At 41.6% G+C, this 24,014-nt stretch overlaps 1 protein-coding gene across 1 annotated transcript in view; it reads left to right on the top strand.

The window, feature by feature from the left end:
• The window catches only part of LOC120916769 (mucin-2-like), a 198,160-nt gene that overhangs the window by 157,876 nt on the left and 16,270 nt on the right, over window positions 1–24,014 (top strand). The window contains exons 39-49 of the mRNA XM_040327709.1: window positions 1,446–1,629; window positions 4,307–4,523; window positions 6,947–7,116; window positions 10,058–10,127; window positions 12,355–12,467; window positions 16,134–16,165; window positions 16,709–16,883; window positions 17,201–17,302; window positions 20,249–20,289; window positions 21,026–21,142; window positions 22,538–22,633. Of these exons, the coding sequence (XP_040183643.1) occupies window positions 1,446–1,629; window positions 4,307–4,523; window positions 6,947–7,116; window positions 10,058–10,127; window positions 12,355–12,467; window positions 16,134–16,165; window positions 16,709–16,883; window positions 17,201–17,302; window positions 20,249–20,289; window positions 21,026–21,142; window positions 22,538–22,633 (1,317 nt within the window). The remainder of the gene's footprint in view (window positions 1–1,445; window positions 1,630–4,306; window positions 4,524–6,946; window positions 7,117–10,057; window positions 10,128–12,354; window positions 12,468–16,133; window positions 16,166–16,708; window positions 16,884–17,200; window positions 17,303–20,248; window positions 20,290–21,025; window positions 21,143–22,537; window positions 22,634–24,014) is intronic.

The following is a 24,014-nucleotide window of genomic DNA, read 5'->3' as shown; positions in this document are numbered from 1 at the left end:
AAGCTCTTTATTACATAAAATACTCCTGCATCTTAAATGATCTTTACTGCTTACATTTATGATTTGTGGCATCTAAGGATGTTGACCAAACCCAGACGTAAACTGTCATTGCCGGGCCAAACAGCTACAGGCAGGAATTCCCCTGCAGAAACAGGGATACTCATGACATGTACATACACAAAGGGGTGGGGATGCTCATGACATCACTTATATTAATTCAGTGAAGTCATGAGCATCCCCCACCCCTTTTGTGTATGTACAGCTGTGAGAAGTCTGATTGGCCCCGAGCTGACAGCTGCCTTCCTGGTTCAGCCAAACATTGATTAAGACCAAACCTGGCACCAAACCCAAGCTCAATCCTGGTGCCATCCCTGGCATGAATGAATGAATGAAAATTTATATAGCGCTGCACATGCGAACTTAATCGCCTCTGGGCGCTTGTTGTTCCTGTCTCTTTTGATATCAAAAGAGATGCGTCTTAAGCTTTTTCCTGAATGCTAAGTGATTTTCCTCCAACCGAATGCTGGTTGGTAAAGCGTTCCATAGTCTGGGACCTTGGACCGCGAATCTTCTTTCTCCTTTGGACTTGTAATTGGCTTTCGGTATCTGGAGGAGATTTTGGTTGGTGGATCGCAGAACGTGATTGGAGTTGTGAGCTTTTATTTTTTCGCATAGATAATGGGGAGCATTCCCATAGATACATCTATGCGTTAGACAGAGTGCTTTAAAAACAATTCTGTCCTTTACTGGCAACCAATGGAGGGATCTCAGTGAAGGTGAGATTGATTCCCATGGTTTTATCCCAGTCACTAGTCTGGCGGCCGTATTTTGAACGACTTGCAGACGCGCGATTTGTTACTTGGGGAGTCCGAGGTAAAGGGCATTTGCATAGTCCAGTCTGGAGTTTACAATTGCTCCCACCACGACTGCTATATCTTCTTTGGGAATGAAAGGAGTAAGTCTGCGTAGTAGGCGCAGAGTCTCTATGTTAAGCAGTCCAGCATGCCAGAGTCCCTATGCTAAGCAGCATGCCAGGTATGCAAGAAACTCCTTCTCTAAAGTTTTGTGTGAACATAAAACCATGCCAACTGCGGGAACTTTCTCATTGCTCAAACAGAAATGCGGACACTATGGGTATGGTAAATATTCACTTCAATACCGAGCACTTCGTTTTTACATACTGTTACCAGTGCAGTAAAGCCTCATCATATAACTGTTGTGGTGGTGATCAGGGACAGTGACTGGTGGAAGTATGTAAAAATAATGGTATACATTTTTTCTATTGTTTTATTACATTTTTATTTATTTTTTAAGTTTTTTTTTACTGTGACGAGAGTACTACAGTGTTACCATACTACTACTTGCAACTCTTATAACAAAACAAAAAAATAAAAACAATAAACTAGTAAACTTACTTCTACTTCTTCTCCTTATGTTAACCCTAGGTTACTATAAATGACGCAGTTGTAGGAATCCCTTATGCAAATAATGGAGTGAAAGTGTATGCATCAGGAATCAATTATGTAGTGGAGATTCCAAGTATACAATCTTTCATCAAACACGATGGCTTTAAATTTGAAATCCACCTGCCATATCATCTTTTTGGAAACAATACACAGGGACACTGTGGTAAGCTATTGTCATTTTTTATATTTGCAGAAATAAATTATTGTAAATGTTCTATGGTATTATTTTAGATAATGAGACTCAGAAATAAAGTCGCTGGAGGGAGCACCTCTCATATGTAGCAACTTCCTAGATAGGTGCTAGGTTAAGTAAATCTACTTCTTTATCTCTTCTGTAATCGTTGGAGCTGCTTGTGGTTGCTCAGTTTCACTGGTTGGGAGTTTGACTGCTGTCCCCTGCCTTCTCGATGATTCTGGAAAGTAGTGGGCTGGGCGAGTCAAATCTCCAGTCTGAATATTTTTTGTGGTCTTAGCTAATCCCTGGGAGAGAGGGCCCAGTAGGTGGCTGAGAAGGAGCATAAATAACTAATGGCTTCTTGTCCAGGAGGAAAATATCCCAGTCTGAAGTGTTGCTGCCTTTTTTGGCAGTCCAGCTGTGGTTCTTCATTTGTTCTTTGAGGTCCCAGCTATGCTAGCTGGAGGACCTATTCTACTGAACTTTGCTGGAGCTGACTGAGGGATTTCCTTTTGGGGATCTGGTCCGAAGAGTTTATGGGAGAAACATCTGGCTAATATTGGAAGTAAGCATAAAAACTATCCAGGGACATTTGTGAGTACATACTGGTGTGTGAGATCCCAGTGACTGTGTGCTGCTGTCATCCCTCTTACATCAGAGTCAGCCTATGCTTAAAAGTGGACATTGGTTATGGTTATAGTTCAGTCCATTTTTTGCTGCAGCAAGGACTGGGATAGGAATCTTTGAGAAGGAGACAGGTGTCTTCAAGTTACTACTTAACTCTACTGGAGTATCTCACGGTTACCCAGCACCCATCCAAGTTCAAGTTTTCAATAAAGCATCAAAAAAAGGATGCCCCCTAGACTAATTATTGAGCCAGAATAGTGCCTGGGACTGTGTGCCTGGCTGCTAGTGCACTTACTGTATTAGGAAAATGGACAATTCAGCAGGCCCTTTATATGGTGAGCATCACACATAAGACAGCTTTGATTTCAAACATTTACTTACTGCATGGAGGGGCAGTAAGGAATGCAGTGGTGTCCTTTCTCCATCCCCAGTGCTGCTAAATAAAGGGTTGAAAGGCTAATACCAAGTGAAATGTAGGTACTTACACTTAATGCATACATTTTTTTAAATGGTTTATTAATGAATACAAAGCTGCATAAATGTGTTTCTTTTATACTGTCCCTGCCTGGAGTTCAACCTTGAAAGTGACATTTTGAACACAATATGCAGATGATGACAATGAGAATCCATACTGTGGGCCAAACAAATTACAACATTTAAAGTTGAAATAGCTACATGTTCAACACTCATTTTGTTGGTAAAAACATTTTAATTACAAGAGAAAACTTTAAAGAAAAGAGATAGATAGATAGATAGATAGATAGATAGATAGATAGATAGATAGATAGATAGATAGATAGATAGATAGATAGATAGATAGATAGATAGATAGATAGACAGACAGATAGCAATTTTTTTTTTAAAGTAGTGCAAAAAGTATAGTATGGTAGTACAATTTTTGCTTTTCTTCATTCACATGGGCCCGGATTCTCAAAGGAGTTACGCCGGCGTATCTCCAGATACGCCGTCGTAACTCTGAGTGTGGCCCGTCGCGACTCGGCGCCTGATTCATAAAATCAGATACGCCTCCCAGTTGCCTAGATACGAGCGGCATAAGTCTCCTACGCCGTCGTATCTTAGGGTGCATATTTATGCTGGCCGCTAGGTGGCGCTTCCATATATTTCCGCGTTAAATATGCTAATTAGCTAGATACGCCGATTCACGAACGTACGTGCGCCCGGTGTATCAAGATACGTCGTTTACATAAGACATATGCCGGCGTAAAGTTACCCCTCATAAAGCAGGGGTAAGTCATGTTAGGTATGGACGTCGGAAACGTACGAACAGCGTCGTATTTTACGTCGTTTGCGTAAGTCGTCCGTGAATGGGGCTGGATGTAAGTTACGTTCACGTCGACTAGGCATTGAGCGGGCGTAATTTAATTTGAAAATTCGACGTGATACTGAGCATGCGCGGTTTGAAAAAAGCGTTATTTACGTGGGGTCATGAATAGTTTACCTAAAACACGCCCCCCTGTTCCTCATTTGATTTAAGCGCGCTTACGCCGGCACATTTTTGCTACGCCAACGTAACTTTGGACGCAAGTGCTTTGTGAATACAGCACTTGCCTCTGTAAGTTGTGGCGGCGTAGCGTAACTACGATACACTACGCCCGCTTACATTTACGCCGCCCTAAGAGAATAGAGTTTATTCATTGAGAAAATCTCATTATGAGTGAAATGTGTTAGATGGATTAGCCCAGACAAGTGTTCCAGTGTGTTTGAGTTCAAATAAACTTTTAAAGTTGATCTATTCAGAGTGCGGCTTTTGTTTTTTTCCAATATCACATTGGAGGATAAGGCAAGTCGTAAGGGAACCTGCACACAATGTCATGTGTACAAATAATATAAGTTTTGAGAGGGGAGTGGGAAACCTATCTGCAACTAGGTAAGTATAAAGTCTTTTTTACAATAGCTTTTCAGTTTTTTATTTTTATTTCAGCAAATGGGTCACTTTATTAAAAAGAATTAGGAAATAAGAAATATGCATTTTATTTTATTTTCTGATATTGCAAATTAATATATCTATCTTATCTAGGCACTTGCACCAACAACAGATCAGATGACTGCTTGACAAAAAGTGGTAACTATGTATCAAAGTGTGAAGATATGGCATCTACATGGCTTTTTAATGATACAAAGAAACCTAATTGTGTCCCTGCAACAACAACAACGACAGTCCCCCCCAATGTTACACACAGCACTACAACTACAACTTGTTCACCATCGACAACCTGCCAAATCATCAATGATGAGTAAGCAAAAAATCTCAGAAAACCTTGAAATAAAAAAAACAAGAGGGTAAAAATGCACTGGAACGCATTGAAAATGCATAAAAATGGTCACACAGAAATGCATCTGGAGTAAGTTTTTGGGGTGTGAACTGTAAGCATGCAGTAAATGCATCTGGAACGCATCTGGAGTGCATTTTTGTGGTGTGACTCGGACCTCAATGTGTAACAGTATAACCTCGGTAAATATCTATCTATCTATCTATCTATCTATCTATCTATCTATCTATCTATCTATCTATCTATCTATCTATCTATCTATCTGTCTGTCTGTCTGTCTGTCTGTCTGTCTGTCTGTCTGTCTATCTATCTATCTAGATAGATAGATAGATAGATAGATAGATAGATAGATATAAACTTGGGTTGCACTGATAACACTTTTTTAAGACCGAGGACAAGTACCGACTTTTTTCAATGACTCGCTGATACCGATTACCAATACTTTTTTTTTTTTTTTTTTATGTCAAGTGACAGTGGCACTAATATGCAGAACTGATGGGCACTCATGACACTTGGACTGCACCTTTTTTTTTTTTTTTACAATTAAATGTTTACAATATTATTTTTTACAATTTATATTTTTTTGTGTTTTTTTTTCTTTTACAATGCTTTCTTTTTGAGGGGAGGGGGGAGTGGACAGTGCCACTGTGTTTTTTATTTTTATTTTTACAATTTGTACTTTTAAATATTTATTACAATTCTTTTTTTATTATTATTATTATTATTATTATTATTATTATTATTATTATTATTATTATTTTTATTATTTTGTCAGCCCTGTTAGGGGGGGGGGGCTTTGGTGAGCTATGAGGGGTCTAAACATCTCCCCTTTGAGACAGAGAAAGGCACTGAGGATTCTCCAGTCACTTTCTCTGCAGCCTCAGCTGCACTGAAGATGAATGGACAGGAGTCAGCTGCTCCTGTTCATTCATAATCTGAAGCATTGTAAACATAGTTTATGATGATCTGTTATGAATGGACAGACAGTGATCACTGACTCTGTGTATTCAGAAAAGGAAGGATCTGGTACAGGGGGGTGGGGGGTCGGAGGAGGGCATGGAGGAGGACATGGAGGGGGACTGGAGGAGGAGCACACAGAGGGGGACCAGAGGAGCACACAGAGGGGGACTGGGGGAAGACACAGAGGCGGATCAGATAAGCTCACAGAGGGGACCAGAGGAGGAAACAGTGGACAGTCAGGGGGGTGTTCGGTTTGGGGGTGGGGGAAGTTTCAAACACCGATCTTCCTGAATAGGTTTCAATAAAGCCGCTAAAAGACTCAGGGGGGTGGGGCGGCTCCCAGCTGCTTTACTAAAATCTATCGCCACACCGATCACCCCTGGCTGCCCAAGTATCGGATCAAGCATCGGACCATTTGTACAAGTGCTACTAAGAACTACTTTCTACTTTAAATGTACACTGTGTAGTTCAATAAAAATCTAAGGTTAAAAAAAAAAAAAACACGAACAGGAACATCAGACACATGAATGTGAAGATTTACTCTACTATGTGCGTACATGGCAACACATAACGACATGATGATTACACATATTATGCAAATGAAAAGCACAAGGTGCAGCTAGGAATGTTTATAGGGGGCCATATTCTTAAACAAGTTACGCCGGTGTATCTACTGATACACCGGCGTAATTCGAAATTCCCGCCGGCATATCATTGTTTTGTATTCACAAAACAATATATGCCGGATTTAGGCTAGGATCCGACTAGTGTAAGACACTTACACTGTCGGATCCTAAATGTAATTCTCCGCCGGCCGCTAGGTGGCGTTTACGTTCAGGTCTCATTTGTTTATGCAAATGAGCCTGATACGCCGATTCACGAACGAAATCGCGTCGCGTAACCGTCGCTTACGTCGTTTGCGTAGGCGTAAGGTTACCCCTGCTATATGAGGGGTAACCTTACGCCAGTCCCACGTAGGCCCTGTTAAGTATGGCGTCAGGTCCGCGTCGTGTTTTCCCGTCGGGTACGTCGTTTTACTAAGTCGTTCTTGAATACGACTTTACGTCAATGACGCACACGTCGGCGTCATTGACGTTTTACGCCGAGAACTGGAGCATGCGCACTGGGCTATTCTAAGCCCGGCGCATGCGCAGTTCGTTCTAATCGGGGGCGCGCTTAATTTAAATACAAGCCGCCCCCTTGGATTTACGCGTAGATACGCCGGGCCAATTACACTACGCCGCCCCAAACTACGGAGCAAGTGTTTGGGGAATACGGCACTTGCTCCTGTAGGTTGGGGCGGCGTAGTGTAAATGGCTTACGCGCCACCCGCCTAAAATATACGAGAATATGGCCCAATGTCTTTAAAAATTCTCTCATATATCATAATTATTCTTTAAACCCTTTTTCTGTTTTTTTTTTTTAAGAATCTTCCGGGAATGCCATAAAGTTTATCCACCAGAATTATACTACAAGTCCTGTATTTTTGACAGTTGTCATGCATCCAACATGGAATGTTCCAGCTTAGAGCAATATGCTCAGCTCTGTGCAGGACAGGGAATCTGCATTCCATGGAGAGATAAAGCTTCAACATGTAGTAAGTTATTTTAATCAGTTATCTGTTTTGTGACTGCAAAAAGCTTTTATTCTGATTTGTACTCATAAACAGGTACAGTATATCTACTAGGTGAAATATATAACATTTTATTATTCTAGTTAAAGCTCAATTTTTAATTAAACATGATAAACACATTCCAAGTGTGACAAATCAAAAAGTGTTTCACATTTTAAACTGGCCATAAAAGGTTCAAATTTCAGCTTATTCCTGCTGAATTGGCCAAAATTCAAGCCTTGGTTGACCCTGTTGGAAAATTGTCAGTCTAGTAGTGGTTGCATTCCTTCAGATGCAGTTACTGCTCTGGTATTCAAGCAGCCACAAACGCAATGGCTGGCAGTGGAGATTTCTCCACCCACACTGAAGGCTGTATAAGATAACTGTGAGGCCTCGTACACACGACAGAGTTTCTCGGCAGAATTCAGCGAGAAACTCGGTCAGAGCCGGATTCTGCCGAGAAACTCTGTCGTGTGTACACTTTCGGCCCGATGGAGCCGCCGAGGAACTCGTCGAGAAAATAGAGAACATGTTCTCTATTTTCTCGTTGTTCTATGGGAGAACTCGGCCCGCCGAGCTCCTCGGCGGCTTCAGGGCTGAACTCGCCGAGGAACTCGACGTGTTTGGCACGTCGAGTTCCTCGGCCGTGTGTATGAGGCCTAAGGCTAGCCGTATGCCCTGTACACATGATCGGACCTTTGTCCGACCAAATTCACATCGGAATTCCGACGGAATTCCATCAGAGTAAAATAGAACATGTTCTCTATGTAAACTCCAAATGGAATTCATCAGAATTTCCGATGGAATTACTCAGATGGGGCATACACACGGTCGGAATTTGTGTGTACTGGGCTTAACAGTTCAAATTCAAAGCCACAGCCTGAGTAGAAAGAACTCTCCAGGCACCAAAGGCCATGACCCTTGCATCTGTAGTGAGAACACCACTTCTACACAGTGAGCAAGGGTCCTTCTCAACAGTATGCTGGCAGGGGACAGGCATTTCTACTCTGGCTGTGGTTGCTTGATAAAGAAAACAAACTGTAAAGCCTAGTACATACTAGCAGTATTTTATGTTCAACCCAGCGGGCTAAACAAATAAAAACTGAAGAGCTTGGGAGGAGATGCTGTATTAACAATCTGAGGTTAGTACAGCGATCTCCCACATGAGCTATTGTGTTCCAACAGTGGTATACCCCCTCTACCAGAACACACCCGTTGGTGCTGTATGCTGATCAGCAGACTTTTTTTGGTCATGCCCATTTGACAGAAGCTGGCCAAATGTTGGCGGGTTTCTATTGAACTGGCCAATAGCGCCCAATATGCGGCCCGTGTGTACCGGCCTTAAGACTATTTATTGATTTACTAAAGAAGTTTGTTTTTGCAAAGTGTATGTGAATCTTTGTTAATTTTTAATACTCAATCATGTGTGAAGGAATTTTTAAAATGTGTAGCGCTCACCCACGAAGGAGCCGCTGGTTAGTTTGGGACCGGCCTACCAAGTCACCTTCTTGACTTGATCTAGGGGTGACTTCTGTGAGTGTGAATAAAGAGCAAGTGTCCAGACACCAATTCAGTTTTCAATGCTTTTTTCCAAAGCCCAAACTGGCCAACATCAACATGGCACACGACAGAAAAAGGTTGATGAGCGTAACGGAACTTTAGTATCAGGCCTTGGATATTAGGAGAGAGCAAGCCTGCTCTTAGCAATAGTGTAGCTCAATTCTTCGCCACCCCCAATCAGGGTGCGTAAAGTGCCCCCGGACAGGCAGCTATCTCAGGCCTGACAGCCGGAGCGTCACTTGCAGATCACTGGGAGAAAACAGACCTCTGCCTCAGGCCTGACTCAGGGCCGCTGCCACAGGCTGGACAATTTAGGATTTGCGAAGAAACAGTTGGAGCAAATCCTCCCAGTTAGTTCAATCAATGTCACCCACTGACAGCTTGAGCATACCTGTCATACGGTGTGGTGACTGGATCCCCGATGGTTGCCCCATCGCACAGCTCTCAGCTTAGGATCCTCTCAACAGAAGGCAGGGACCCAGCAAGCCACGGAGGCCCCTCTCAATAGTAGGACGAGGCTCCGCATGGTGCACGACCCCAGCATGGCAGGACGCGGTGGCGGGGCCCATGGATGCGCATACCCTGAAGGTGGGTACCGCACCTGGAACTCGGGCCCCACAAGAACAACCCGCCAAAAGCGGCTGCCACAGATATATCCCCTCCCAGCATGCCCAACAAGGGAAGAACTCCTCTGATTGGCTGCTGGGAGAATCCCCCTAGCGCCAACTGCCACCCAGGGGGAATAACGCATCCCCTGAAGAGCAGACTGACCTACAGGACAGATTCTGGAAATGGCAGCAGCCTAAATTTCCATCAATTGTAAATAGGAGTAAATTAAGACTCCCATTCCCCACTAACTTTAGGGTAGCGCCCGTACTGAAAGTAGGGAGGCGCTACAAATGTTTATTTAAATGAAGCACAGTGAAAAATTAATTCATCAATGTCTACTTTGCAAAGTGGACATACACTTTAAGTAAACAGTCTCTTCTCATTTAGTAATTCAACCGCAGTGTCTTACTTCAGTCAACATCATGCAGAAGGGAGTCACTGCTTCCTTAGACCTACTTTTCTGTGTGAGAAAACATGCAAAGGGAAGTAAAAATTATAGTTGTATTTCTCCTTGCTACTAGCTCACATGCACTCTTAAAACATTCAGTGGCTCTCAGCATACTCCACTGAGAGGATACAGTGATTAGGCACAACCGTTCCTCACCTTCCACCTGCCTCGACATCCATCTGCAGAGTAAACTGGCATTTTACATCACTGTCAATCTCATTTTTTCAGGTAGTAGCATAAAGAAGTAATGTTGTATTCATTTTTAAAATGCTTCCAATACAATAAATAATATTTCTTTTTTACTTTCAGAATTTACTTGCCCTTCAGACAAAGTCTATAATGGATGTGGCCCAGTTAATCAAAGAACATGCCAAACTACGTAAGTGTGTAAATACCAAGCATCAGACATTTTTATTACTGCATAGTTTGTATTGATTTGCTTGTCTTGCTACTGTAATTTCATAGTCATGGCATTGACACTTAAAGGGATTGTAAAGGATTGTTTTTTGTTTTCTAAATAGGTTCCTTTAAGCTAGTGCATTGTTGGTTCACTAACCTTTTCCTTCCATTTCCCTTCTGTTTTTTTTCTTTGTCTGAATTTTTCACTTCCTGTTCCTCCTCAGTTAGCTGTTCTGGCTGACTAAGGCCCCGTACACACGACCTAACATGTCTGCTGAAACTGGTCCTCGGACCAGTTTCAGCAGACATGTTCGGTCGTGTGTATGGCCGACCGGACAGGTTTCCAGCGGACATTTGTCCAGCCGACCGTTTTGCAGCGGACAAATGTTTCTTAGCATGCTAAGAAACATGTCCGCTGGAAGCCTGTCCGTCGGACATGTTCGGTCGTCTGTACAGACTCACCGTACATGTCCGATCGGCCGCCATCCCTCGCATGCGTCAAATCACTTTGACGCATGCGTGGAAGCATTGAACTTCCAGGGCCGCGCACGTTGCCGCGTCATCGTCGCGGTGACGGAGCGGCCTCGTCACCGCGTATCGTGTACACGCGGATTTCTGTCTGATGGTGTGTACAACCATCAGACAGAAATCTCAGGGTGGACATGTCCGCTGAAAACGGTCCGGCGGACTGTTTTCAGCGAACAGTTCGTCCGTCATGGATGATGGTGGCAAGCTTACTGAGGAAAAACAGGAAGTGAGAGATTCAGACACTTAGAAGGGAAATCGAAGGAAAAGGTTAGTGAACCAACAATGCACTAACTTAAAGGAACCTATATAGAAAATAAAAACAAACCTTTACAACCCCTTTAAAAAGATAAGTTTGAGAATAGAAAAAAATAAATAAACAATCCTACTCACCTAGATGGCTGCAGCATCAATCCCAGCTGCACCTGTCCCCTGCCGTCTCCACATTGAAAACTGAGCGATCAAAGAGTGATGATCGCTGTTCTCTGTGTTCAGTCTGCAGAGAGCTGATGACTATCAGAACACTGCTCTGCCCCTCCAGCACTCACTGGAACACTGGGCTGTGCAGGGGGAGGGAGAGGCTTGCTCAGGCTCTCAGTGGCATGCTGAGAGGCTGAGCCAGCTGCTGGTCTAGGCATCTGGGGGAATACCTACTTTAAAGTTGGGCTCTTTCCAGACCCTGGACCGGCTGACTAACGTCAGCTGACAGAGAACTTCAGCCCACTGTTGACTGAAAATGGGTCACAGGAGTACAGAACAAAGTACACTCATGTGATCCATAGGATAAGTAGCTTTGGACGTACTTCTTTTTTGAAGGCCTATGTATTCACAAAAATAGCTTTGTTTTCCTGGTCCGTAGTTGTGGGAGTCTGCAGGTTAGGGGGCTTATTTAAATCTGGAAGTCCTTTTTAACAATAAGAGGTCCCCTAAATATCCCCCCCCCTCCCATGTGAATGAGTACATGGTATATAGTGAACAAATATATATAAAGAGTAGAAAAACATCAGCAGTCTTCATTGTCTCATCGTTTTGAATGAAGCTTTTCTATCTTGTACAGCCTCCAACATTTTAGGGAGTGTTGGATGATTTCAGCACTTGGAAGATGAGGCTGCCCTTTCCCCCCATCCTTGCATGATCTGAATAGACAGCATTGAACTAGGGACTGGCACACCTAGTACCAGTGCATCCGTACTATCACCCTACGTTTGATGTACATGAAATTAGGTTTTTCTTTCATGAATAGACAGCATGCCTGCACAAAACCACCCATGGCCAATGCTGGAACATACAGTGTAGACCAACTAGTCTTTTGAAGTATTCACTGTGCTGAATTGTTTTCATTGCACATTCTAGCATCAGCTGGCAATAGCTGTATACAAACATACTGCCTGTTCAGATGACATCATTTTTTAGTAGCTGGTGACATAAAGGGGGAGCAGCTTGGCGGTAAGGAGCAGAAAGCCTCCAACACTCCCGAAACCAGTGATAGAAAATAGAAGTGCTTTGTTCATAAAAATGAGAGAACCAATTGGCAGGAGAATACCTGCTTTAGTAACTGCTCAGTACTTATAGTAACAGGGTATGTATAATGTATACTGAGTGTCACTTTAAATCAGTTAGAATGTCATTTTATTTAACGGTCTTGAAAATGAAGATGAATTACATTGTATGACTTCTTACAGGCCAGAACAATATGCAGCAATGCAGAATAATAGTCGTTTCATTGAAGGATGTTTTTGTCCAAAGGGTACAATGCGCCACAGTGAAGCTGTAGATATTTGTGTACCTAGCTGTGGTAAGGAGTGTGTTTTTTTATACTTCTCTAATTAATGTAGTTTTGTACAAAAATAGGGAAAGCAGTATCCAACAACTTATCAGGCCTCGTACACACGGCCGAGGAACTCGACGTGCCAAACACATCGAGTTCCTCGGCCAGTTCAGCCCTGAAGCCTTCGAGGAGCTCGGCGGGCCGAGAGCTCCCATAGAACAACGAGGAAATAGAGAACATGTTCTCTATTTCCTCGTCGAGCTCCTCGTCGGCTTCCTCGGCCGAAAGTGTACACACGACCAGTTTCCTCGGCAGAATTCAGCCAGAAACTCGGTCGGAAGCTGAATTCTGCCGAGGAAACTGGTCGTGTGTACGGGGCCTCACTGTATGTATTGGCTTATAACACTCACTTTTTTACCCTGAAAATAGAGGGTAAACTGTGCCTGCGTGTTATACGCAGGGGGCTGTGGAAAGTTTTTTCCTGAAACTTCCATCTTTAAGTTCTACGCCTGTGCGTGTTATACGCCGATTAATATGGTAATTTGTGACTACAGTATTACAAGCTCAGAGGTGCCAAATACAGATGAACAGACCACTCTGCTAGTTTCGAAAATCCAGTCTGAACATGGCTGGTTCAGCCTGGTTTAATAGGCATGTAAACTGGTCTCTTGTATATACTTCACCCTGTATATACTTCACTGAGCTAAGGGCAAAAAAGAGATCGTAGTTTCAAAACAATAACCTGGTTTTGATGTGACCTCGACTTTTCATTATCTCCAAGAAGGATACAATATCTCAACAGCACAACAACAAGCTTGTTTAAAAGTGCAAAGCTCTTTATTCTTGTGTGATCACATAGAAAAGCAATGTTTTAATAGTACAATTATGAACAGAATATGTCGTCATGGACTTTGTGTCGACATTTAGAAAAGAAACTGAGTACCATAAAAACAACTTTATTATTTACCATTAAAAATCGATTACACAACATAAAGCTTTGCTCTCCACATTGGGATTCACAACATTACAAGATTGTGATTACATTTCACATGGGACATTTTGGCAATCCATCTTTAGTAGCACATGTGACAGAATCAGTACACTGAAACCCACTTCTAATCTTTAATAGAGTAATATCAGCCAGTAGCTTAGACTAGAATTCATAGCAAGTGTATGTTGCCCATGGAAGTGCAAATGAGTAAGCCAAGGTGAAAACACTGCCTCTCGGGTGGGAACTTCAGGTACAATCAGTAAACGGCCAATGGTCTGGTACACATAATCTTAAAATGAGTTAGTCACCATAAAGACAGCATAATAGTTAACCACTTCCCGCCCGGTCAATAGCAAATTGACATCCGGGAAGTGGTTGCGTTATCCTGACTGGACGTCTATTGACGTCCAGCAGGATAACAGCCGCCGCGCGCCACATCTCGGCGATCGCTGTAGCGGTGTGTCAGTCTGACACACCGCTACACCGATCTCAGTAAAGAGCCTCCGAAGGAGGCTCTTTACCACGTGGTCAGCCGTGTCCAATCGCGGCTGATCACGATGCAAACAGGAAAAGCCGTTAAACGGCTCTTCCTCACTCGCGTCGGAAAGATGCAAGTAGAGGAGAGCCGATCGGTGGCTCTCCTGACAGGGGGGTTCGCGCTGATTGTTTATCAGCACAGCCCCCCCTCGGATGCCCACACTGGATCACCAGGGAATCTGCCAGGACCACCAGGGAAGGTGGCAACATGTGGATGCCCAGGTACATCCCCCATGGCCATCCAAATAATAATAAAAAATAAGCACAATAGATGCCAATCAGTGCTACCCAAAAGTACCCATCAGTGCTGCCTATGAGTGCCCATGAGTGCCACCTATGAGTGCACATCAGTGCCGCATACCAGTGCCACCTATCAGTGCCCATCAGTGCTGCCTATCAGTGACCATCATCAGTACCCATCAGTGCCACCCCATTGGTGCCACCTCATCGGTGCTCATCGGGCCACCTTATCAGTGCCCATCGGTGCCACCTTATCAGTGCCCATCAGTGCAGTCATATCAGTGCCCGTCTTTGAAGAAGAAAACGTACTTATTTACAAAAGAAAATACTGAAACAAAGAAAAACTTTATTTTTTTCGAAATCTTCGGTCTTTTTTTTATATGTTGCGCAAAAAATAAAAATCACAGAGGTGATCAAATACCACTAAAATAAAGCTCTATTTGTGTAAACAAAATAATAAAAAAAATTGTTTGGGTACAGTGTAGCATGACCGCGCAATTGTCATTCAAATTTCAAAAGCGCTGAAAGCTGAAAATTGGCCTGGACAGGAAAGTGAAGTGGTTAACGTAATCATGGCACATATATTCCAAATAGGCGGTTCTTGATAAGTATCTTAGAAACAAATTCAGTTCACATCAATCCAGCCTGCACGTACAAGATACTTTTTTAATCACATAGTCAATTCCAGTATAGTGTGTGAATGGAATATAAACTCCTTAGCCTGCCCAATGAGCAGTTAAATGAATTACCATGATATAAAAACATCCTCCTATGTAGATGTTAAAGATGTTAAAGAAGCAGATTGGTGTATTTACAGTAATTGTTTTTTATAGACCCAATGGGAAGAGATTAAAAACTCAGGGGGCTATATGACCATTGCAGCTCTGTGTGTAACGGAGTAAAGAGGATAGATTTTAATGAAATTATGAGACAGTCTAACCAGACAGTTTAATGTGAGGTAGGCCAAAGGGAACAAAAAAGTCCTCTGCTGAGCGGGCTCAATGGGTCTGATGCCGTGTACACATGACCGTTTTTCGGGTTCTAAAAAATGACGTTTTTTAAGGGTCTAGAAAAAACAACGTTTTTTTCAACCCGATCATTAAAACGGACTTGCCTACACACGATCGTGAAAAAAAAAATGCTCTAGCAAAGCGTGGTGACGTACAACACGTACAACGGCACTATAAAGAGGAAGTTCCATTCAGATGGAGCCACCCTTGGGGCTGCTTTTGCTGATTTTGTGTTAGTAAAAGACAATTTGCGCTTTTTTGTCTGTTACAGCTTGATGAATGTGCTTACTCCATTACGAACGGTAGTTTTACCAGAACGAGCGCTCCCATCTTATAACTTACTTCTGAGCATGCACGTTTTTTTCACGTCGTTAAAGCCCACACATGACCATTTTTACAACGTTAAAAACGCTGTGAAAAATAGAGCATGTTCGAAATTTTTAATGCCCATTTTTTAGATCCTGAAAAATGCTCTGAAGCCCACACTTGATCGTTTTTAATGACATAAAAAAAAACCTATATTTTTTAGAACCCGAAAAATGGTCGTGTGTACGCGGCATAAGACTTCTGGTGCCTACAAACACACTGTCATCAGAACCGACTGAAGTTGACTGCATTGGAAGATCCTTGTGTGATGTCTATAGCTAGATCTCTGATATACACAATTTGTATTTCTGAGTACTAGTTCTGAGTACTGTTATGATTGTTATTTATCCCTTCATTTATTTACATTATTTATTATAGAAAATATTCTTGATATAGTGATTAATAAGTCTATGAAGTACATACATATATAATGTATGAATGGTAAAGCACCTATATGCTAAGATAAAGTATAATAGTACAGTGAAGTTATATACAGGTAATACTAGATATTGGGACATTTTGCTAAGAAGATTTTTTTCTCTCTTTCAGGATGTGTTGGACCAGACAATGTGCCACGACAGGTATTTATTTTTATTTTTAATCAACTTGCTCTATACCTATAATCTTCCATCATGGAACTTCAATGAACTTCACTTCCAAGTGCACTTTGCACTTGTAGTTTGCACTTGTAGTGCAAAGTGGATTTGCCTTTCGTAAATAACCCCCTTTGTCAATATGGCTACTAGGTACCCACCCTTTCATAGCGAGGGGCTGGCTTATAAAAAAAAACCTTACTGGCCCTTGTATACCAGCTGACTTAAGTTCAAAGGCCAGGCATTGCATTATAGTTACTATGGCAAATTCCTACATAATTTGCAGGGTCCAAAAAAACGTGAACATGCCGGATTCGCCTCAAATCCACAGTAGCAACAAATCTGAACCTCATCCCTATTACCTATATTGGGAACCAAAATGCTCCTTTTTACCATATACTATGAAAGATGACACCTACAGTCAACATTTTTCCCACAAAGAAGATCTATTCCCTAATTCTGGTTATTGTATATTAGCACTAATATGCAAGTAAAACATGTTAATAATTGTGCTCATTCTTCACTTTACAGTTTGGAGAAAAGTTCCAGTTAGGTTGCCTGGACTGTGTCTGCAGGGAAGGTGGCAGCGGTCTCTATTGCGATAAACATGAGTGTCCCGTGACTAATGCCATATGTGAGCAGGCAGGTTTCATTCCTGTGACCCGGATCAACTCTAATGACCCTTGTTGTAATGAAACGGTTTGCAGTAAGTACCACTGATTATTTTTGCACATTTTTTTCCAGAAAATCATAGAAAACTATGGTTATTGGCTCTTTTAGGTGTACTATCAAGAGACCCTTCCTAGTTAGGAGGTTCATTCCTCATTAACGTGACCAAGAAAATATGTGATTGGTCTGGCTGGCCACAAGCATCAGACATGTATGTTTCAAAACAGTTATGCAGACAGATATGCTCCTTATTATAAATGTTCTCAAAATATATGAAGTTAAGTATGTACCGGTAATTAAATGGTATAAGTAAGTAAGCTTGACTAACCCTAAATATTGTATCTTTTCTTACAGTATGTGACCCTAATCAATGTCCAATGAAGCCTTCCTGTAGAATTGGCTATGAAGCTGTTGGTGTCATTGCAAATGGAAGCTGTTGTACATCGTATAACTGTGGTACGTTGTGTCCTCTACAGGTGGACTTTTAATATTTGTTTTACATTTCAGGGACTAAAAGAGTTCACATACACATCTATAGTATTAAAGTAGAACAGCATTATAATACATTATGCATATTATTACTAAACCATTTTCTTTCTGGATCTACAAGAGTGTAAATAGAGCTTATGCTGCAATCTGAAGAAAACTAAAAATATGGCCTAAGAGTGGACACCACAAGACTCTTACCTCCCTAGCTAGGACAACTTTCCCATATTAGATGTTTTACATTTGCTATGAACATTGGAATTCCTTGAGTTGTGTGCTAAGCCTTACCATCAGCATTATGTCTCACCTACCCACTAGTCACTTATCCACTTACAGTAGCACACTCTCATTGAAGAGGGGATCAGTAAAACATTCTGGGATTTACTAAAACTTGTGCACACAGAACCTGACGCAGCTGTGCATAGTGAACAATTAGCTTCTATCTATCTAGCTAACTAGCTTTCTATCAAAACTTTATTAAAGGGGGTGTAAAGCTTCCTTTTTTATTTTTTGTCATACTTACCTCCACTATGCAGTTCGTTTTGCACAGAGTGGCCCCGATCCTTGTCTTCTGGGGTCCCTCGGCAGCTGTCTCGGCTCCTCCCTGCATCGGCTAACCCCCATTCTGGGAAGCGCTCTCCCAAGGGGGTTAGCTTGCGGGCACGCTTACGTGATACAGTGATACAGATGTATAAAGTATTCGGAGATTGCACATCTTACACATTGAGCGTTATCCCTATGGCCTAATTTGTGCAAAAATTCAGGGGTATGGAAGACCCCATACAGAATGAAAAGCTGGATCCCCTTATGGGTTGGTGACAATAAAAAGCAGCTGTACATTCTGCAATGCTAGATTCTTTATATCTTCTAAGGTTACATCCATATCCATCTCCCATCTGTGCCTGCAAAGTGTAGTAAGTTTAGAATGGAATTTACGGTATATGACAACCATGTTTATACCTAGACATGTGCAATTAGTTTCGGTCTGAATGTAACTTCGGACAAATGCTTGGTAATTTGGAGATTCCTTGAAACTTTAGTTTTCTAACCAATTTCCACATTTTTGGAACGATTTGGATTGGTTGAGAAATGATGGACCGATTTCAATTCTGTGTGAAGAATAAATATAATGAAATTTAACAAATTTCACTTTTTACACTTTTTAGATGAATGAATAGGGGTACTGATTCACGTGGGGGGGTTGGGATCTGAGGGCCACCTTGTTAAAGGGGGGTTCAAGATTCTGATAAGCCCCCTCCGCCCACAGACCTCCACAGCCACAGCCCAGGGTTGTGGGGAAGAGGTCCTTGTCCCTATTAACATGGGGACAAGGTGCTTTGGCTCTGCCCCAAAGCCCCCCCCCCCATGTTAAGGGCATGTGGCCTGGTATGGCATTCTTTTGTTTACATTTCAGCTCTTAGCACGGAAGCCCGCTGACAGATGATTAGTCCTCAAATATTAGGGATGCGACAGCTGGCTTCACGTACCGCTCCTTAACAACCAGCTATTCTTCACATAGAATTTGAATCGTTAACCATTTTCCGACTGATCTGAATTTGAATCGTTTCTTAAATTTGGAATTCATTAGAAAATTATTCAAAGTTAAATGAAACAAAATGAAATTAAAAACGAATTCCAAAACGAATCAATGAAATTATATTAGTAACATAACAAATCTATCCAAAACAAAATAAATTTTTCCGTTCTACACATGTCTATTGATACCTTAGAAATAAGACATTTAGTAATATTGACTTTAACTATAGTATCCCGGTCTCGGCTACATGTGAATTGAGTTTGGTGGTCTCAGCCCGGCTCCCGGTGGGTGTGCTATGTGAGGTAAGCCTGCGCTTAGTACGCCCACCCCCCTCCCACAAAAAAAACACCACACCTACACGCGAAATTGGTTTAACATGCACGCACTTTGACCATGCGGTCTCTAAAAAGAGAGGCAAAGGACTAATGGGGCTGGTTGAGCGGGCTAGATCCTCTCACTCCCTTATAGGGAGTCCCTCTGCCCCGTTGGGCTTCAAAGCGGAGCAGGTAGGACGGGCTATGTGGGAGGACCCCCTCACACACCCGCCATTGCCACCCGGGGCATGGAGAAAGGTGGCAGATTGCCTCTGGGGGAGGCCTGCCTACTCCCAACTCCTGCAGTCCGGCTCCTCTCTCGAGTACACGCACAAAATACACTTAAAAAAAAAAAAAAAAGAAGTAGAAATTAGACGCTGATTGGTTAATATGCACAACTGCACCAGATTCTGCATGCACCAGTTTTAAGTAAACCTCCCCCACATTCTGTCAGCAACAAAAAGGGGGGGGGGGGCACTTTTATAGAAAACTGACAGAATTAATAGATGCAGCACTAGGGAGGAAGTAAAAGCGGAACCTTTCCAATCCACTTTTTTCCTTGAAAACACAATATTACTTAATCCAGTTACAGTATAACATGGGACTGGAATTGTTGGACTTTAAGGAAATATTTTGTGATAGAAATATGAATGAAGACATTTGTGACCTTCTTAAAAAGACAGTTGCCTGACAATCTATGGCTTTAACAAAATTCCCTGCCACAGAAACCTCAGGCAAACTGTGGAGTCAGAACAAAGTCAGAATTCTTGATCCGCATACTGGTTATAGGTCAGCAACTCAGAAAGTACTAAAGCCACTGGGTTAGCATGACAGCCAGGTCATTTACATTTCTGGAAGAAGAGGCCAGCAATAGTAGCCTACATATTATCTTAGTACAGGATGTAAGTAGGTTGTGTGCAATATTTTTGAATACTAAATTATAAGATGATGTGTTAGCAAGTAGTTATTATAATTTAAATTGTATCTAAAACTGAACAAACAAAGAACATGTTGTATAGCAGCCTTCTTTGCACATATAAACCAACCTGCTGTGCTCTTTTGCAGTTCAGAAGAAAGTCTGTGTACACGAAAATGCAGAATATATGGTAAGTTCTTTAGGGTAAATCAAACACCTTGGTGAGTTTTATGCTGCTCATAAATCCGCTTATTTTTTTCCAGCATACTGCTGAATGTTAAGTAAACAGAGATCTATTGAAGCAGCATATAAATTATATTTAGTGAGTTAGACCATTTCTTTTGGTTTACCAGTTCCCTTTGCTATCTGAGATGTATCTACAAAGTATTGTAGGAAACTGCATGGTTACCCTTTATTTATTGCCCAAGGATGTCCTGGGTTTAAGGGGAAGTGCACTTATAGATCACACCCTATAAGTATATATATATCTTTTAGGCCCCGTAACCAGTATGAGTACATATACTGACCTTAAATCCTGCTCTGCTCTGCCACACCATGAGCTACATGAAGAAAACATCTGTATTTTCTCTGGGCTGTTGTGGGTTGGTTCTGATGTAGACGTCAATAGGGAGAGGGTAGGAGAGATGCATAAGGGCTTATTAGAAGACGGTCCAGGTTTTTGTATTACCAGAAGTGACATAAAGCCTGCAAAATTGCATGTTCTGAAAAAAAAAAAAAAATGTGGATCATAAGTGTATATACATAACATTATAGATGTGGCAGGGTAAACATTTTCTACATAAGTGTTTCATTGGGGTGTTAAGCTTTTTGTCTTGACATTCTAATTCAAATTTCCTGTGTATAAGCATCTAAGTAATCATTACATTGACAGCATCCAATTATGAATATGATTTTTTTCTCTATAGCCTGGTGCTAAAGTGTTCCTTGACAAGTGCAAGAATTGTGTGTGCTCAAACTCTAGAAAAGGTTCTGGCGCAGAGATAGAGTGCACAGATGTCCCTTGCAACAAACAGTGTCCACAGGTAAATGTAGTATGTTCAACCCTTCACAATATTGCATACTTACCCTGGATATTCCAGTAAAAGCAATAACTTCTATAAACATGTTTGTAAATGTAACTGTTCTAATGAATATATGTATAAAATGTGAACAAACACCCTGGCCTTCAACCGATTTGGCATACGGCTGCCTCTAGAGAAGCCTAGATAATGGGCTCCCTTACCACTATGCCAATGTGCCCACTCTTTACCCATCTTCCAGAGTTCCCAGCCCTGACCCACAAATTAGCCCATTTTCTGTGCCATTATCTGGGCTATTGCACTAAACTGGCATGCCCCTACAGTCGTGAGTACATCACACCATTTTTCATACAATTCATAGCTTTGACCGTAAGTGGGCAAGCTTGTAGTCATATTGTAACTTCATTGGAAAAGATTAAAAGCCTGAAGCCTCGTACACACGCAAGGTTTTCTCTGCAAGAACCAGCAAGAAAACTGCTGGCAGAGCTGGCAGAGCTTTCTTGCTGAGTACACCGAGCGTGTGTATGAGGCTTTGAGGTTTCTCGTCAAGAAAACTGCCCAGAATCTAGACGAGAAAAATAGAGAACCTGCTCTCTATTTTCTCGCCGTGATTCTCGGCAGTGTTTTCCTGCCGAGAAACCCAAGCGTGTGTATACTTACCTGTCGCCATGGAAACCCACGCATGCTCGAAATGACTTCAACGCATGTGCAGTAGCTTCCAAGGCATAGGTAGGGTGTAACAAGATGGGGGCGATGGCATCAAATGTGACGAGCGCATGCTCGTCATAGTCGATTAAGTCACCGTGTTCGTGCCATTCAAAAGAAAGGCGGTTCTTTTGAATGGCCCGTGTGTACACTCGGCAGGCAAGGGAATCTTGCCAAGAATCTTGTCAGGAAAAACGTTGTTTTTTTCCTGACGAGATTCTAGGCAGTGTGTACAGGGCTTTACAATAATTCCCCTAGTGGTACACGATGCACTGTTCATTACATATCTCTTGTTTTTTATAGGTTTTTATACATTTTCTTCTCTTTTCTTAGACTGATTTGTTAGGAAGCCTTCCAGGATTATTTCTAGTTAATATTATTACTCTAATGCTTGAACCAGGAAACAGTGATGTAACTATTTTTGGTACAGTTAACTCTTTGAAATACATAGATAGGACTGAAGAATATTTCCCATATAAAGATACTTATGACTCTGGACTGATTCCATGCATACTCTATGGTCTATAACGATTATCTACTTTGCCCATTGTGCCTTGGATACACTTATATGTTATTGTGTATGTACTATTTACATCCTGTGTACTGCTTTCCTTTGTTATGCTTTTAAACACTCAATAAAAATATTTGTATTAAAAAAAAAATGTGAACAAATATGTATTTTGCTTTTTGCAGGGCTATGAATTGGTGAACAGCACAAGTGATTGTTGTGGTGATTGCAAACAGACTCATTGTGTCATCAATGACAAAGCTGGATTAATTTTGCTACAGGTATCTCACACTTAATATGTTTTAGAACTTGGTCTTCAAATTAATACATAAAACATTTAAAACAATCTGGTTCAACTGGCAAAGCCTATTTCGCTATTATTTCCCTGTAAGAATGCCATTACTCTTATGCCAGAGTCTCATTAGGTTGATACATTGCTCTACCAACTATCCTAAATAAATGAATCAATTCCTTCTTATTTAAATCAGTGAATTGAGACATTTAGATACATTTTGTTTCAGCTTCTTTTTTTAACCTGTATACTTGTAGTGTTGTGTTGGTCCATAAGCCTTATCAAAGAAACCAAAATATCCATAGGTAACAAGCCTGACACAGCTCTTTGCAGTTTAGAATAAGTGGCTTTCTATTATTAGGCTGTATCTGCATTGCTTTATAAACCAACAGTTCTGGATGTATAGTTGACAACATGGGGCCTAAAGGAATGATTTGCATTAAAGTTATTCTTGTTTTTTTGGATGGGGGTTTGTGATGCAAGTGAGACTTGCAGCTACCTTCTGTTTTAATTAAAGTGGATGTAAACCCAAAAAAAAATTCTTTGCTGTCAAATGTAGAGTATACAATTTCCTATCATCTGTGCCCAGTCTTGCCACACAGAGTTAATTCAGCTCGGAGTAATCCTCTTTTATTGTTCAGTGAAATAAAATGGACTTACAGAGAAAAACCTTAGTCCGTTCCGCCCCCTTGCAGTGAGTGACAGGTTATTTACAGATCTCATACACTAGCCTGAAGACAGGCATTATTTTTTAATTCCCACTCCCACTCTTTTTCTAAAGTCATGTGGTTACTTTTCTGGATTTTGAATGGATGTTAGTGATCATAGCAAAATTTAGTGTAAGGGGAGTGTAGAGGTGGGCGGGGAGTCTACTGACATCACGACTCCACCCACCGAGCTCCAGACAACAGACCCACCCACAGAATCTGCAGTTTTTCAGTTCTTATAACAGACAGAGGGGAGACATTTGACAGGTGAGGATACATGCAGGAGACATGTATATCCTTATAGATCAGCACTATGGCAGTAGTTTGGAAAGGATGAGAGTGGGTTTACATCACTAGAATGATATGTGACAGGAAAAATGAACTGCAAGGTCAAAATATGTATTCCTAATTTTCCATAATATTCAGCTGACTTTTACATAATTTTTAATAGACGTTCAGATAGCCATACCAACCAATCAGATTTCAGCATCTGGTAGTTTGCAGTATATAGAGTAATGGTGATGAGTCCTGATTAGATGGTGAGAATTACTGCTCAGTGCACACTGTTCTACGCCACCCTATGGATAATTCAATTCTTATTTGTCAGGTTTCTGCCTACCATTGGGGAGATTTTCAGCCACTTCATGTACAATAGATAAATCA

Source organism: Rana temporaria, chromosome 11 (assembly GCF_905171775.1).
Source record: "Rana temporaria chromosome 11, aRanTem1.1, whole genome shotgun sequence".
NCBI lineage: Eukaryota > Metazoa > Chordata > Amphibia > Anura > Ranidae > Rana > Rana temporaria.
The sequence above is the reverse complement of the archived record's forward strand: the minus strand, read 5'-3'. Positions and strand labels throughout refer to the sequence as shown.